Source organism: Dunckerocampus dactyliophorus, chromosome 10 (assembly GCF_027744805.1).
Source record: "Dunckerocampus dactyliophorus isolate RoL2022-P2 chromosome 10, RoL_Ddac_1.1, whole genome shotgun sequence".
NCBI lineage: Eukaryota > Metazoa > Chordata > Actinopteri > Syngnathiformes > Syngnathidae > Dunckerocampus > Dunckerocampus dactyliophorus.
The window spans coordinates 31,933,367-31,951,316 of NC_072828.1; the positions used below are offsets into that span (position 1 = coordinate 31,933,367).

At 45.6% G+C, this 17,950-nt stretch overlaps 1 protein-coding gene across 6 annotated transcripts in view; it reads left to right on the top strand.

Moving 5' to 3' along the window:
* palld (palladin, cytoskeletal associated protein) overlaps positions 1-17,950 on the top strand; it is an 88,507-nt gene that overhangs the window by 22,232 nt on the left and 48,325 nt on the right. For 5 of the 6 annotated variants that reach the window (XM_054789227.1, XM_054789228.1, XM_054789231.1 and 2 more), the window contains 8 exons: positions 2,853-3,028; positions 3,131-3,197; positions 7,872-7,989; positions 8,057-8,119; positions 9,504-9,645; positions 9,723-9,746; positions 10,940-11,059; positions 15,680-16,103. In XM_054789227.1, the coding sequence (XP_054645202.1) occupies positions 2,853-3,028; positions 3,131-3,197; positions 7,872-7,989; positions 8,057-8,119; positions 9,504-9,645; positions 9,723-9,746; positions 10,940-11,059; positions 15,680-16,103 (1,134 nt within the window). Of the gene's footprint in view, positions 1-797; positions 819-2,852; positions 3,029-3,130; positions 3,198-7,871; positions 7,990-8,056; positions 8,120-9,503; positions 9,646-9,722; positions 9,747-10,939; positions 11,060-15,679; positions 16,104-17,950 lie in introns of those variants that run through there. The other variant, XM_054789233.1, reaches the window with a different exon arrangement.

Sequence of the window (17,950 nt, forward strand, 5' to 3'; positions counted from 1 at the left end):
ACACACACACACACACACACGCAGTAGGGCTTACTAAAATAGGACGTTGTGACCAGACCAGACGTTGTGTTTTTCCTGGACATGTCCTGTTTTGGTGTCCTGTCATGTTTTTTTTAAGAAAGTGATGAAAATGTCCTGTTTTTCTTTGTTTGTCGTGAGAGTGACTGGCATGAGAGCGCTCTAGCTGCTGTGTTTTGGAATTAGTGTCGCCACTAAGTGTGGCATTGATCCTCTGATGCTTGTCGTCGTTAAAGCCTCCAAAATCCGGGGATGTCTTGCACAACGTCGGTTCAAATTCCCGAGTTCTTCTAGTGACTTTAGGGGGCACATTTTTCTCCGACATATTGTTGGTATTCCAAAACCTAACCAGCATTGTGTCCTGTTTTGGAATTTGTGTCTTTGGTTTTGATAGTATTTTGCTGAAGGACGGAGGAGGCATACTCGGAATGTGTGTGGAAATGATCAGGCAGGTCTGAGTACATTTCCAGTATGACTGAAGTATTGCCGGGCCGAGTGTCCTGCCGTTCGCCACCCTAACAAAAAGCACACTATTGTGGCACCTCTGACGCTTATTTGAAAAAGTTAAAACACCATCTTATGGAAAATGTTCAACTTTATCTACGCCAATACATCCATCTTGTGTGAAATTTGGCGACTCGGGTCTGCCCTGGCCTCCCCAGCCTGTGCTCAGTGCAAGCGTTGCGTGAACTCTGGTGTGCACGTGTCAGTGCTTGGTGTGTGTGTGTGTCAAGCTGAGGTTGAGAGGATCGTAGTACAGCACAGCCTTGTGACGAAGTGGGAGCAGCAGCACAGCTGAGGTATGGCACATTTCAAATGTTTTACTGGCATGTGGCTTGAAAAAGGCTCCTATCCCATCCCATCACAAAAAAGTGGCATTTTTTCTTTTTCCATGTGCCAGGTTTAAATGGAAACATTTGCCATCTTCCTTTAAATCAGTGTTTTTCAAATAGCGGGGCAGGGCACCCTGGGGGGCATGACAGGCAGGGAGTACTTTGAATATTAGTGCAGACCTGCGAACATGCATGACTGTGTGGTACTCAGCGTGCACTTTGGCTCTCTGCTTCACTGCTCTCCATTTTGTTGCATTTTGCTGGTTTGGGCTTTGAGTCTGGAGAGTGCAGATGAAGAAATACATATGATCACTTTATCAATAACATTTCAAATCGAAAACATTACTGTCCCCTGCTCGGGGCATGACAGAAAATAATTGACAACCACTTTAAATAAAGTTTTTTTTTTGTCAATTCATGTGTGTGTGTGTGTGTGCGCGCACCAGCTGCTGCACATGTCTGTCACTAGAAACCTTGTTGTCTCACCCTCAGTCATTCTTAGCTGGGTTGCATATCATTATTCTTTATCCAAAAGGAGTGAATGACATGACATTACACGCAATGTAACGTCATGTCATGACATGACATTACACGCTATGTAACGTCATGACATGACATTACACGCAATGTAACGTCATGTAATAAAACGTCATGTCATGACATGACGTTACACGCAATGTAATGTCATGTCATGACATGACATTACACGCAATGTAACGTCATGTCATGACATTGTCTTGAATTTCAATGCAAATTTTGCATTTACTTTTTAAAACTATAATGAAACCTTATGAAAGACCACTGGGTCCAGACTGACCCACCCTCCACCCCTCAAAAATACCATCTGACCGTCGCTTTTGAGCTCGTCACCTGCAGCTGTCTACTGTCCGTAATTTTCTTGTGACCTCTGACCCTGCGGCTGGCGATTAAAGGGCCTGTGCTGTTTCACTGTGCTGGCATTCCTACACGTATCATACAACTGGGACACTTTCTCATGCTGTGGAAGCTTTGTCATGTTTTCTCAGGCTTGCTTGTAGCTGCTCCAATGCTGAACACTTTTTGGGGGGAATTTAGCCCATCATCCACAATCCTCATGACACACACGTCTTTCGCTTTTCTGTGCCTTCTAAAGATAGAAAAACAGGTCGAAAGAGGCAGCTAATGAATGGGACTATTCATTAGTCTATTCTATCTATTTTCCATCTATTTGTGAACATGTAGTAGCAGGTACATTCATCATAACATGGAATACTTGGAGTACTTTGGGAACTTTGATTTCACATAGCAACATAGAAAGGAACGCTACACCTAGCATCAAAAACAGAAAGCTCCAATATGTATGGTTAGCTTTGGCTAGTAGCCTGAGACGTTGTGAGAAGCTGATGTCTTCCACTGCTGGGAAAGGCTGCTCATTTCGTCTGACCGAATTCAATCATTTTTCAGGTTATTAGCTTAGCCTTCTGACTGTCACGCACATATGGGCGAGTGTCCACATGCGTTAGCTGCCGTTTGACTGATGATCACACCGTGAGCCTCACACTCACCATACGCCATCCAGTATTTGTTCTTCAAATGCCGTATTGAGTCAAGCTTTTTCACATGCTACCCCCACATGTACAGTACATGCATGTGTTGGTAGTTAAGTTCCACACGGCAGACATGATTGTGTTTGTTTTGGCACGCCTGTGCAGTGTGAAGGAAAGTGGGAGGAGCATGATGCCCAAGACGACACTGCAGGCGTGGATGGCTGCGGGCTGCAATAGTACTAGCCACAGGTGATCTGCGTTGAAAGGCATTTATCGGCATATGCTGAGCACAGATTTCATGCAATGAACTGCATGATGAAGCTAATACAACTCATAACAAAGTTCTCAACATAGTAGTTTAATTTAAATCAATACATTTGAATTTTTATTTTGTAAGGACGTATTTAATGAAGTTACTATATAATAGCTACGCTGCCTTCGTTTTTTTTGGCTACTCTGCTTTGTCTTCATCAAGGTGGTTCTGCGAAGGACGCGAGCTGCACGACTCCCCCGACATCCAGATCTGGAGGGACGATGACCTGCACACTCTGGTGATTGCCGAAGCCTTCGAGGACGACACCGGACGTTACACCTGCGTGGCCTCCAACAGCCTCGGTGCGGACAACACCTCCGCTGAAGTTTACATCGAAGGTCAGCGTTGCGTAACATCATTTGGTTACACTCTGTGTGTGTGTGTGTGTGTGTGTGTTTGTGTGTGTATAACATAGCTGTCCTATTATCGTCTCACTGCAGGAGCTTCATCATCAGACTCAGACGGAGAAAGAGCATCGTCAAAGTCAAGATCCGGAAGCATGCCTCAGTGGGTGTTTCTTAATCGTGATAGCGGGTTACCTCATTACCCAGTCAACCTTCAGCCCCTAAACCAGATTAAATGAGCAGCTGACAGGGTCTGCTTCTGCTTCTATGAAACTCTGCCCTTAAAGGGTCCTTAGAGGCACACAGGCCCCAATATAAAAAAATAATCAAAGGTGATTGAAGGTAACACTGGGAAAAACAATACCTTTGGCAAAGTGGTTTGAAAATGTTTAATAACAAGGAATTTGTCACGCAACCCTTGTTCTCGAGTCGAGAATAGTCTTCACCGTGTATGCTGGCTGACCATCGATCATGCGCGGTAGAGGCGGAGGCTCACCTCGGACACGGTGCTGATGGAGACAGGCTTCAGGTGAGAAACGTAGAACACCCGGTGAGTCTTGAAGCGAGGGAGGCAACTTGAGCTTGACAGAGGCTGGATTCACAACAGACTTGATGACGAATGGCCCCACAAATCTTGAAGCCAGCTTCCTGCAAGTCCCCGCCAATGGTAAGTCCTTTGAAGATAGCCATACTTCCTGACCAGGCTGATAGTCCGGCGGTCAGCAAGCTGGCGGTTCCGCTCGGCTGTCCTGGAGAGTGCAGCCCGGGTCATATCCGATGTGCCCGACGAAGGTGGTGATGAACTGACGGCACAGACACCTCGGACTCCTGTGACGGGAACAATGGAGGTTGGTAACCCAATACAGTCTTAAAAGGGGACATACCTGTAGCCGTGCTCTCCGGGGAGTTATGGACGAACTCCACCCAAGGGAGGTGGGAGGACCAGGAAGAAGGGTGCTGGTGACAGATGCAGCGAAGGGCGGCCTCAAGGTCCCGATTGGCCCGTTCTATCTGGCCGTTGGACTGCGGATGGTACCCAGAAGATAAGCTAGCCTTTGCCCCCAAGGCCTTGCAAAAGGATTTCCACACTTGAGATGAGAAATGATGCCTAATTTTGAGGAGTGGCCCCTCAGGTCTGCTGGAACGAAGAGTTTGCCCTCCGGGTCAGCCTTCTGGTGATTCGGCTCGCTTCAGTCACCCTTCTCTCCCAACAGCGCTCCCAACAGCGTGGCTACAGGTACTTTGATTTCCAGGGTTTTGTCTAGTTCAGTGGGTCCGAAGACTCTGGATAAAGCATCGGGCTTCTAGTTGCGGGAGCCAGGTCTGTAGGTGATTTGAAAAATGAAAGTGTGTTAAGAATAGCTTAGCAGTGACTTGATATATGCCAGGTTTTTGTGGTCGGTAACTACTACGAACGGCATGGCCGCGCCCTCCAGCCAATGCCTCCACTCCCTCAGCGCAAGAACGATGGCCAGCAGCTCCCTGTTTCCCACGTCATAATTACCCTCTGCCGAGGTGAGGCGATGCGAGAAGAATGCACATGGGTGGAGCATTTGTTTGACCAGGGAACGCTGGGGTAGGACCGCTCCCACTCCAGTATCCGACACATTGACCTCTAAGAAAAATTTTAAGGATGGATCAGGGTGAGAGAACAGGCGCAGTAGTAAATGCACTTTTGGTTGTAGAAAAGGCAAAATTGGCTTCCTAGGACCACACAAACGGAACCTTCGAGGATGGGAGCCTTGTCAGAGGTACGGCCTTGCTGCTATAATTACGAATGAACCTACTGTAGAAGTTTGCAAATCCCAGGAACCTCTGAAAGTGCTTCTTTGATGTTGGAGTGGGCCAATCGACCACCGCCTGGATTCTAGTGGGATCAGCTCTTAATTTGTCCTTCTCCACAATGTAGCCCAAGAATGAAACAGGAGAAGCGTGAAATTCACATTTTTCAGCTTCCACAAATAGCCGATTCTTAAGTAGACGTTGAAGAACACACCTCATGTGTTGCACATGTTCCTGTAGGAACGGGAAAAAAATCTATATATCGTCTAAGTAGACAAAACAAAACTGGTGAAGCATGTCTCAACACATCATTAATAAGATTTGGAAATACTGCGGGGGCATTCGTTAAACCAAAAATGCATAGCTAGGAACTAGAACAACCGACTACATAGGAACAAAATGATTTTTCTCTAGTAGCATGCGGGTAAGGCAGTACGATCTCACGTCCTCCGCCTGCAGCCAGATGGCTAAATGCCCCTAATGGCCAAGTGGCTACAGGTGCGCCTCGTGGCACCGCCCTCTTAGGAAGTCACAGACTCTCAGGGGAACAAAAAAGGAAAAAGAGTCACCGATGTAAGGTACCACAACAGAACCTAACAAGATTAGCCATACTAACCACTAAGCTAGCTGGAACATAAAGTAGCAAAAACAAAAGAATAAGTGCTTAGTATACACTAACAGACGTCTAGCTGGAACTGCCTTACAGACGAGACCAAGCAGCTAGAGCATGAAATTAGCAAGTGGATTAATCACAGAGTCAAGAAGAGAATAATACACAACCACCCAGAGCAACTACACTGTGAGCCAACACGTTCAAAAAGAGGAAATTCGCAATTAGCTAGTGCTTACGTAAGTCCTCAAAGGAGGAGCCTTTCGAACAGACAACATTGTAATGTATGAAAGTAACCTCAAGCCCTTTTTTCTTATGTTATTCTTTAAGTATGGAAACCTTTCATTCTGGTATTTTGTACTGTTCTAGTAAACGTGTCAATTTCAGTAAAGATTGCCGTTATGGCAAGTGTTTTTGGCCAAATCAGTCACTCTACTGCCAAGCAGCCGTCAGTGAGGTACAGACATGGCTATGCAAATATGCTGGCCTAGTGTGATGCTAAAAGCTAATGCTAACACTGAAGCACCACATTCCTCCTGTCCTACTCCTAAGGTTACTACGTTGTACAGTCGCCCCTCGTGATATTATGCATTTTTTTAGAAGTGAATGAATGAATAATGGTCTATTATTAGTCACAACATATGGAAATACAAGTGATATGAAGTACAGGGTTCCCTCGTTTATCACAGGGGATAGGTTCCCAAAATAAGTGAAATTTGCCAAGTAGCCAACTTGATTTGTTTACAATAATCATATGTTTTAAGGCTGTAAACCCCTCACTTGCACTTTATACACTTTTATCTGACAGGCAACAAGACTTTCTCACTTTCAACCAACTAGATTGGACACAATAAGTTATTAAGTGACTCAGCATATTCACTGCTCTGACCGTGTTTCGTCCTGGCGCCGTTCGCCTGCACTGGAGCACTTTTGAATCCTTGTTAAAACATTCCTCCTACTGTCGTCCTCCTCCTCGTTCTACTCCTTGAACCGAAGATTCATTTAGTTGGTTTAGCTTCTTCTTCTTCTTCTTCTATTTTTTATTGGCCGTTAGCAAGCAGCTCACACAGTTAGCTAGTTTGCTAGCTACAGCACAAAGAAAATTGATTGACAATGGTCTACAGCCAATGAGGACGAAGAACACAATGGGCAGGTTCTCTCTTAGCCAATAAGGAGTGTTGTGGTTCTATTGTCTACTGTGGGTTCCTAATGTGCTCCTACTGCATGTAAACACACAGAGAGGTGGCGCTGCACACGTCTTCAACATGAGTATACAATACCCTCTACTGGTAGCAGTAGTCAATACAATAACACACAAACAACACAGCACCCATACATCGCTCTAATACACCACAAGGACGCACAACACAATTCTTGTTCATATGCTGTTCAAAAAATATTGAAAATTTACTTTAAAAAACAGCAAATCCACGAAAGGTGAACCGGGATGTAGCGAGGGAACACTGTAATGTGGTCACTAGGCGGCAGTAATGACACAAAACATTGACACATTAGCTTACCGGGGTTCTCCTCCCATCCCATGTGGAAGTGGTATGTTTTTGACTTCTTAAGTTTAGATGAAATAAGTTTGAGTCTAACTGGTTAGCTTGCTAGCTAGCAGCCCTCTTGAGCCCCTGCAGTATAAGAGCTGTGCAATGTGGTGTAAACAAAGAATAGGAGTGTTCTGGTGACTGTAGGGGTGTTATTTCATGTCTACAGGGCTCTAATAATGTTACAAATTGTATTTAGAAAATCATAAACAGGTTTTCTATATGCTCTAACTACAAAAATATTCCATTTATTAACATTGAATCCTATATTGGTCTGCAATGAGAGGAGCCAGATGAGGTGTCAGGATACCTCCCAGGGGAGGTGTTTGGGGCATGTCTGACAGGTAGGAGGCCTCGGGGAAGACCCAGGACACGTTGGAGAGACTATGTCTCTCAACTGGCCTGGGAATGCCTCGGGATCCGCCAGGAGGGGCTGGACGAAGTAGCTGGGGATAGGGACGTCTGGGCTTCCCTGCTTAGGCTGCTGCCCCACCACCTGACCTCAGATAAGCGGATGAAGATGGATGGATGATGGATGGATGGATGGATGGATGGATGGATGGATGGATCCTATATTGCAGAAATTCATGTTTAATGTGGTCGGGTCTGGAAGCGATTAACGGCTATAAACCAGGGATGGCTGTATGTGAAATATGGACCATTACTGGGCAGTCATAGTGTGTGAAAAGTACACAATTAGTATACACACAACACAGCTCATTAGCATTGAAGCTATGCACACTCAAAGCAGTGTGTCCCAGGCAGGGCTTAGAAACCTCACTCTGAAAGTCACATTTGTAAACTTGTTGAAAAGTCGTGTCAAATGGGACTTTAAACTGCAACGCTTCACTGAACGTCAAGGGTTGTGTTCTTCTGTTTGCGTGGATTCTTTTAGATTGCAGAAGAAAAGCACTTCCATGTCCCTGACAATACGCTCGTCATCGCCCAAGACGCCTGAGGTCCCGCCTCATCGCTCCACGCTGGTCCAGGCGCTGTCGCAGCCTCTGCAGCGGGTAACGCCACATAAGATTACGTTGGTCCAGTAGCACCAAATGCATTTTTTTGTGTGTCATCCTCCAGATGCAGAGCCCAGTGTCATCGCTGTGCAGCGTCGATGTTTCAGGTCCACCTGTAGTCACTAAAGTAAGTCCAACTATGAAGTGAACACGTGTATTAAATGTGAGAAATGCAGTGGGTCATGTTAGATTGTGTAGCTGTTCCTAACAAGGTGTTTTTCCAAAAGCTTTGATCATGCCTGACGCCTGCAGCCAAGTCAGTGCTGTGTTGTGTCATCCGTACGCCTCGTCTCACACACACGTTGTGGCATGTCGTCAACCGGGGTTCCTCCTTCACTTCCTGTATGTTTTACTGTCCCGACACTTTTGTCCACATTGGGTATGTCTGATGGCCCCTGTGCGCCATGCACAGGACCTGTGCATGGACCTGCAGGACCTGGATTTGAGATGGGATCTTATCAGCCGTAGACGCAGGTGTAGCTTTTTAGGAGTTACAAGCCAGATGCTGATTACTCACACTAGAGACTGCAGTCGCATCTCGATTGGTGCACTTGTATACTTACATACAGTCCTTTGAGTACATACTGTAAGTGCGCTCAAACTGAGGAGTACAGCGGAATGCAGGGTTAGGGTTAGGGTTAGGGGGTTAGGGAGTAACTTGAAATAATGGCAGCAAGGAGCCCCCCATAGCAGTGCAAATATTCACATCTCCAGTGAGGGCGACAGTCATGCAGACTGTAAACATTGCTGCTTCAGGTAGTACACTGTGCACACAGTATACTTACTGAAGTGTACTGACCCAAGTATTACATGTCAGACAATAAAAAAGTCACATTTGGAGTCTGCGGACCAGAGACTAACTAGCTAGCCGGCTAGCTAGCTGCTGCCAGAGAGACGGGCAAAATGTGTAAACAACGATGGTAGAATAGTTCTTGTGGAACTTGTGGATTTCTCTTGGAGATAATAAAGTATCAATCTTCAATGCCAGTCTAATGTGAGCGATCACATTGATAGACTGACAAGCTGTCATCAATTGACGCCACATTTCAGACTATTTTTCATTCTCAGGGTAATAAGGGACGTCCCGTGTTAGCTCAACACGGGACCCATCCTTTTATGTGGTCGCACGTGCGCGAGGAGATCACTCACAGTGTCGGACATTGTACTGTTGGTGTGGAGCCCTGCTACGGAGGTGGTGGTCCAGTCAGCAGTGGTGTGTGTTGCGTTGTCACGTCTTGGATCGTGTGCTCCACTTTTGAGAGAAGAGGCACTCAAATGCTGTTGCTGGCCTTCCTTTGCAGCCTGATTTTGTTGTAGTTGAAGTTGGACTGTTGCTTGCTGCTGCCAATAAACATGTGCTGTTGTCTGGCTTGTCCAGTCTCCCTGGTTTTATAGTTATAGGCCTTGGAGCAAGGTCGTGCCAATGTCACTCTATTGCCGTGCAACTCATGAAAGGTGAATTTATGGAAATTGTAGAGTTATGTAATATGTTTTTGTGGGTGCTTTTCCAGGTGTTGCAGGATGCCCAGGCATCTGAGGGTCAAGTGGTGGTCTTGGAGTGCAGGGTCCGTGGAGGCCCACCTCTGCAGGTCAGGTGGTACCGCCAAGGTGAGGAGATCCTAGACTCCCCGGATTTTCGTATTCTCCAGAAAAGTAAGGCATATTCTCCGATGGTAGACTTTAAATCTACTACCAAGCCTTTTAACTAACATACCTCTCATTTTTAATAGAGCCTCGATCCGCAGCGGAGCAAGGTATGTCCCGTACCTTCTTTCGTAAACGTGAAATGTCACGGTTGCATCAACAAAAGCGGCAGATTACCTGTTTGACCTGGTGTCGTCAGATGTTGTAACCAGGCACTGAATCACAACATGCACATGTCTCACACGCACGTGAACTTTCAGATGTTAGCTGTCCCAGACTATGACTCACCTCACCTTGCATCCCGGCTTGTCCGCTGACTCACCAGTCTGCGTGTCACCAGACTACGCTGCTGTCCTCCTGTCCTTCTAATGCGTCCTTTTGTGTGTCAAATTGCATGTCAACGCCACATTCCAGTTGGGGTGTCTCGTTTGGACTCAACAAGTCAGTCAGGCAGCTTGACTGCTTTTGCCTCGAGGCCACATTTACTGCCAAAAAAAGACATGACTACAAAGAAACAATGTACTTTAGAGAAATGAGAGGTTTTTTTCCTCCAGAATTCAATATTTCCCACATCATTTGGAACAACAGGAGACCAACCCTTGATGACAAGAAATACATCTAGACCCAGAAGTGCTGTTTAGTTTGATCAGAATATGTCGAGGAAACCTGAGAAAAAGTTGATTATTTTATTGTATTGATTGATATGCACGTCCATGAACCATTTACCATCCTGAACCCAAAAGCGTGACAAACAAGCACTCCTAAAAGGCACGAGATGAAAGTGCTAACTTATAGTTGACATGCTCAGGTGTTTTTAAATGTTTTTATCAATGTTTTTATCAACTAACCCTAAAAAGGTTTCTAATTTTCTCACTTTCCATACAAAATCATGCTAAATCATGCTAAATTTTCTGTGTGGAGTTTGCATGTTCTCCCCGTGCATGTGTGGGTTTTCTGGGTACTCCGGTTTCCTCCCACTTTCCAAAAACATGCAGGTTAGCTTCATTGGAGACTCTAAATTGTCCATAGGTATGAATGTGAATGTTTGTCTATATGTGCCCTGCCATTGGCTGGACACCAATCCAGTGTGTTTACAATTGGTGTAGTAGTCGTGTTACGCAGTAGCTGTCTCCATCAGCGTGGTCGACCATGTAACGCAGGTTGGATGGCCTAAAAGAGCCTGTCTTTGTAGAACAAAAGATGACTGTGTGGATTCCATGGAACGCTGTATGTTCTATAATGCAACAGAACATTTTGGGATCAAGTAGCCTTCCCTGTCATATGTTATTACTTTTTTATTCAGAGGAGATCTGCACCCTGGTGATTGCCGAGGCCTTTCCGGAAGACGGAGGTCTGTTCTGCTGCGCCGCCTCGAACTCGTATGGCTCTGTTCAGAGCGCAGCCCAGCTCACCATCTCTGCAGGTTTGTCTGACGCTGATATATTTCCCCTCTCATGTACAGTACAGTCATGTGAGGAAGTTGTATTTGTTTGTGTAAGTATAAGAACATATGGTACCCCAGAAGTACTGCACGTGGAAATGTGTGAAAACATGCAGCCATACTGTATTGCTTGTGCTATTATTTCTCTGACAAATACACCACATGGTGGTGCTGGTATTACATTTCAGTGCACTACAAAACACCCCCAGTAACTTTTGGGTATTGAGTTGAGTCACTGTGAAATTAGGCACCCGCCTTTACGGGAGCATCAAGCAATTGTGTGTCACATTTGAGCAAGATTGGTTGAACAACATCTACCAGAACGTCTAACATTGAATGTTAACACAATCTATTGGGGTTGCCATGAATGTTATTTACATAACTACATCACTTTTAGTTGGTTAGTCAGTTCGTTAGCAGGATTGTGCAAAAGCTGCAAAGCTGATTTTCAAATAAAACAGCAGCAGGTATGAATGAGTGTATGGTGGAAGTGTGCAGTGTGTGACTGCTCACATGTAACAAGACTATCATATCATGACAACTGAGCTGTAAGGCAACATTAAAGCTAGACTAACAAAGGAACAATTAGCCAGGTTAATAACCACACTGGTCACGGCCAACGCACCTTAGACTGAGCAGGTAAGCACACACACAAAGACGGGCAGTGCAATACACACCAACAACAGCGGTCACTAAGCCACCTTCTTGGTACTGTAAATAGTAATCATTGCTTTTAAGTAAAGCAGGTAACCAAAGTACTCAGTAGAGCTGTAATGGAATATCGAGGAAAAGGCTTCTTGAGACGTCATCTGTACTTCTGTGTAGAAGGTGTCGGACGTTTCGCTCCTCATCCGAAGAGCTTCGTCAGCAAACTAATAAGTGCTGGTAGCTTAGGCCTTAAATACAGTAAGAGTGGGCGGAATTGGTGTGCCAACACCCTCCTCCTATTGGTTCGTTACACTAAGCCTGGGCGGAGCAGTGGTATAATCCTATCCTGTTATTCACACCTACGATAAAAGGGAAGTGTCGCTCCCTGAATTGGGTATGAACGACTCTGATACTGGCTTGTTAGCATCTATTGTTCTGGCTCGGCCCTGCCTTCACCTCATTTGCAAGACTAAGAGCTGTGGGTTTTGGTCTCAGTAACCTGCTGAACACAGGGTCCAAATTAAACCTCAAACCACCATTCCGATTCAATGATGGGTTCTGTTGTTTGACAAAAATAGCTTCCTTTACTCCTCTTTCAAACCATCTGTTTTCTTTGGCCAAAATCTTTACCTCGCTGTCCTGAAAAGAGTGATTGGTAGCTTTAAGGTGTAGATGTACTGCTGATTGAGGACCACTAGCATTGTCCCTGCGGTGTTGATAAAGCCTTTTTTTGGAGCATTTGCTTAGTTTCCCCAATGTAGTGCTCTTTGCATTCCTCATCTTTACAGTGGATGGAATAGACCACATTGCTCTGTTTCTGGTTTGGAGCCTTGTCTTTAGGATGCACTAATTTTTGTCTCAGGGTATTTACTGGTTTGAAATAGGTAGGAATTTTGTGTTGCCATAAGATCCTCTGGAGTTTTTCGGAGACCCCCGCTACATAAGGGACTACCACTCCTCTCCTTTTTGCTTCTGTGGGCTTTTGGGTTTCTTTCCCTACTCTCTTCTTTTGACATTTGTTAAAAGCCCACCGTGGGTACCCACAGGTTGAGAGCGCTCTCTGGACATGTTGTGTCTCCTTTTTCTTTCCCTCAGCACTAGTTGGTATTTGTTCCGCTCTATGTTGGAGGGTCCTAATAACCCCTAGTTTATGTTGTAGTGGATGGTTTGATTCAAAAAGCAGGTATTGGTCAGTGTGTGTGGCCTTTCTAAAGACCTCTGTAAGTAGCTGTCTGTCCTTTCCTATAATTACCTTGCAGTCTAAGAAGGCTAGTTGGTTTTCTTTAGTGTCCTCGCGAGTAAATTTGATATTGGTGTCCACCGCATTGATGTGATCTGTGAAAGACTGAATTTCTTGTTTTTTGATTATGATGATGATTATGATGGTCTCGAGTGGAGGAGCAAGGCTTTATCAACATCGCAGGGACAATGCTAGTGGTCCTCAATCAGCAGTACATCTACACCTTAAAGCTACCAATCACTCTTTTCAGGACAGCGAGGTAAAGATTTTGGCCAAAGAAAACAGATGGTTTGAAAGAGGAGTAAAGGAAGCTATTTTTGTCAAACAACAGAACCCATCATTGAATCGGAATGGTGGTTTGAGGTTTAATTTGGACCCTGTGTTCAGCAGGTTACTGAGACCAAAACCCACAGCTCTTAGTCTTGCAAATGAGGTGAAGGCAGGGCCGAGCCAGAACAATAGATGCTAACAAGCCAGTATCAGAGTCGTTCATACCCAATTCAGGGAGCGACACTTCCCTTTTATCGTAGGTGTGAATAACAGGATAGGATTATACCACTGCTCCGCCCAGGCTTAGTGTAACGAACCAATAGGAGGAGGGTGTTGGCACACCAATTCCGCCCACTCTTACTGTATTTAAGGCCTAAGCTACCAGCACTTATTAGTTTGCTGACGAAGCTCTTCGGATGAGGAGCGAAACGTCCGACACCTTCTACACAGAAGTACAGATGACGTCTCAAGAAGCCTTTTCCTCGATGGACAACTCCTGTACGACTGAGAGCCTACACAGACGGATGTAATGGAATAGTTAACCAATCAGTATGATATACATGTGATATGATATTGAACACACAAGAGGCTAATCAACACCTGAAGTGGGGTAGAAAGAAGCCATTAAACGCAAGTACCAAAGTAACAACCGTCCAGCGGTCTTTCAAACAGCGAGTCAACAAACATGCGTCACATAAGATGTGTTGATGGGTAACGTAATGCCCATCTAGCAAGGACTGGCAGGTTGAATAGTGACTCATTGTGTTGTAGGTAAATCACCAGGCTCACTTGTGGTTTATGAGCTGGCTGATTTGACCTTCAACTGTCAGAGAACAGTGCAGTAAGACCTCCTACTGTTATTATTTTTTCTTTCTATGATAGGGCTTCGTATTCACATGGTTTCTAGCCATGCACACTCTCTGCCTTTTTTTTTTTAACATACATTAAGTGTAATTTTTTTCCTGTCTTTTAGCCACCCAAAAACTCTCTTTCTTAGAAGCAGCAAACCATTTGATTAGCCTAATTTGGAACCCGTGTAAGCAGGGACACCTGAATTACTTCTTGTTTGCTATAGCACAATATATAAAAAAGAAATTACGCTAGCATGATGATAGGTTGTCATGAAGACATTCAACAACAGCAGTGAAGCTCCAAAATACCAAAGCAATGCACAACGCCGTTACATTAAAAAGCCGACGTAATATCTGATGGCCAATTCAGTTTATGCTCTTTTATGAGGTCTCTGACCTCAGCTAAACATTGCAGGCCTGCTAAGATGATGGCATACAGCCACGCTATAGCCGTCTCAAAATGGTGGCCATCAACAACCGTGTCGAGCACTTCACTTACCCTGTGGGGAATTACCAGTCCTTGGGAACCCACGACAAGGAAGCGTCACCAACAAGCTGTCCACTTAGCTGTCCTCTGTAAGTGTGGTCCAGCTCAACTTCTTCAAGTCCTGTACTTTGGCTCCAAAGTCCAAGGAAATGTATGATGGTCTCGAGTGGAGGAGCATCAAGAATATCCTCATGTCCTTGTGATGATGGCCAGCACAGGGCCAAAATCCCTGCCCGGTGAAGTCACGACACCCGATATAGACGATATAGACTCAAACCAGACTGCTCTTCAAAAGGATTCCACCCATTGCTCGGATGAATGTTTCTGGATCTCCACAGCAGTTTCATCAACCATGGTCACACTTGCCTTTCCTCGGTCAACTTGACACTCTCTTATCAGCTGGGAGCTTGTGGGCAGCCCTCCGCTCACCGCCTGCTTCCTCCTCCACCACCACGGGAGGATCCAGATGACCAGGAGAAGGGCGCCTTCTATGACGAGCTCCAGTCCCTCCTTGATCACGCTCCCCCTCAGGACATCTCCCTTCTTCTTGTTGATGCCAACGCCATCTGTGGTCCTGCCTCACGCAATCTCTCCTCTCTCGAAGGCACCACCTTTTCTGACCCCTCCACCAGTGAAAATGGTCGCTGCATTCTCTAGCTGAACAATCTGAAAACAAATGAAAAATGGCCTTTTGGCTGATTGTGCATGCGCATTTCCAGCAATACTAATTCATGTACAAGGTCCCTGAAGATCTTTTAAGCCCACTTGTATTGGTGTTAAGTGTGCCGTAAGCAGAGACCCTGCACATCCAGCAGATAGAGCTGTGGTGAAAAAAGCTTGCAGATTGTGGTAGCAACCACTTAGTAATGCTAACTACTGGTGCCAACAGGACTGGAGTGAAGAATGTTTCCACTGAATCCTTTTAGATTGTGCAGGTGTAGCCTACCTAAAGTTGTAGCGGCTTTGTGCAGCACTCACGACAGTCAAAGGGAGGCTTGCATAAACAGGAACTGCTTGAGATCAGATGATACAAAGCCTTTTAATCTTCTTCCAGGAGGGGGAATCAGACTAAATCTTACAATTTCCTCCATGTTTATCCCCCTCAGGATTGGAGGACTCGTCCAGTAACGGCGTGCCTGGAGATAACTCAGGGTTTGATGATGTGACGGCCTTCCCACCACCTCCCCTTAGAGACTTAGAGATCAGTCTCCTGGAGCTGCCACCCAAGAAGCTTCCTCAGCCTGCTACTGAACCTCTTCATGTCAAAGACTTAGAGTCGTGGCCCACCATGTCAGCATCACCTCCGGCCTCCAAGGAAAAACACAAGCAGAAAAGTTACATGCCAAACGGACAACCCGCGAGACCACCGTCTCCTTCCAGTCCACCTGCAGAGATCACGCCTCCCCCACCTCCTCCTCTGCCGCTTCCTCCTCCACTTCCGTCCCAAATCTCACCTCCCACTCCTGGCAGTTTGTCTCCATCCCCTGGGACAGAGGGCCCCCTGCTTCCTACCAAGCCCAAACCTAAGCTGTGAGTACTCGTCACCGCCAATTGTTTGCATTTTGAGGGGGTGGGGACAGGCTCGCCACACGATAGACAGGTTAGTCTGGGGGACATGATAGTGTTGTGAAAGGGTTAAAAGTGGGGAATTCAGGCACCCCGCCTGCCTTGACAGTATTGCTGCTGTGGCATCACATGTGCCAGCTGCCACCCGTGTGTGTCTGCGTCGGCAATCTGTGGTGTGACTTTATGGATGGATGGATCCATAGTTTGCTGTTTTCCTCATCCTTCACTTTTCACTGATCTGTGCAGGGATCACGTTTGGCGACTAGGGTTGGGCATCGAGCATCAGTGGGAATTCCCATTCTCCTAGGGTCGTTGAAATGTTTTTATTTTTCCATTCCTAGTTTCTATGCTCACTTCGCCAACAGGAAGAAAAACCAGGAACACCAACGACCAAGAAGCCGGCGAGCACCAGCCGAGAAGCAGCAGCTAAAAAGTTTGGCTTAACGTCATAAAAGAGAGCGGTGGGCATCATGCAAAAGGAGGGTGCACCACCAACATTATTCACCTTCACACGTTCATGGTGTAGAAATAACACAGTACCTCGTGTAACGTCCTGTCATGTATCGCTAACAGGCACACTGCTTGCTACCAGAAGATCTGTCTGACGCGTGGCTAATTTGCCAGCGGTAAAACCAATCATGAACACTCAGACATATATTTGAGTTAAAGTCATACTTGCATACATACATACTTACATCAAAGTCCATCGTTACAAGGTCCAGTGCATCAAAACGTCAAATTCCATGGAATCCAGCCAACATCTTTCCCGCCACCACAGTCAAAGACTGTATGCTTTCTTCCGGTAGCATCCCTGGAGCGACATCACTGTCATCCCTTTATACCCAAACATCAAACAGTGTATGCAAAACACCCCCTAATGACCAAACAATGTCATAGCAAGTAGAACAAAAATACAAAAACAAATGTAATACAATTTTGGCTGTAATACCTCGTCTTTGATGCTCGATGGACTTCCTCCAAGCGGTCAGAATCAGGGAAGTCCAGCAATAAATGCGATGTGTCTCATGCCGATATAAGCCAGAGTTTCAGGATGCTAAATAAACACGGCTACAGCTAGGCAAGTTTATCTACTTGCAGTACATCTCTATTGGCAACAGTCAAGGGACCTTCTCAACTGACACAACACACTTCCGGCCTTCCAGTCATAAAACTAGCTTCCACCAACACACGTTGAATGCTTTATTTCTATGCTGCTTGAAAATAACCCTGGAAGAAATTCATGGTAAAGTTGATAATAAGTTGATATCATTAAACAATTCATGGAAAAGTTTCATCCCAAAAGACCTCTGGTTAGAACCCTCATTTAAACCATGCTAACTTGTATCACCCTGCCTCTTAAAAGCGTCAGAACTGAGAAACGTTAGGACACAGAAGGAATCGGAACCAGAATCGTCCACATTGAAACACTGGCCAACCCTAATGGTGACGCTGTCAGTGGGAGGTAGATAGATGGCTTTGTCTTCTCTGGTTGATGATGGAAACAAGCTTGTGTGCGTGGAGCTGTAGATGATGGTCAAGGTGTTCTGGGTATGGGAGGCCCCGGGGCACACCTAGGACATGCTGAAGGGATTATATCTCTGGAAATGTGGAAGAAAATGGATGAACATATGGATGGTTGGGTGGAGCATGGTCGTACTGCCAGAACTTTGGGTACACTTGCAATCTAATTTCAGATGTTCAATTAAGTCTCAGAGGGGCCAAAATAGTCTATTGGACGTGTGTTGTCTTTTATGCTGGAGACAGTTTAAAAGTGGTTTTAGTAACCCCTACTGAGAACACACCCTTTTGTG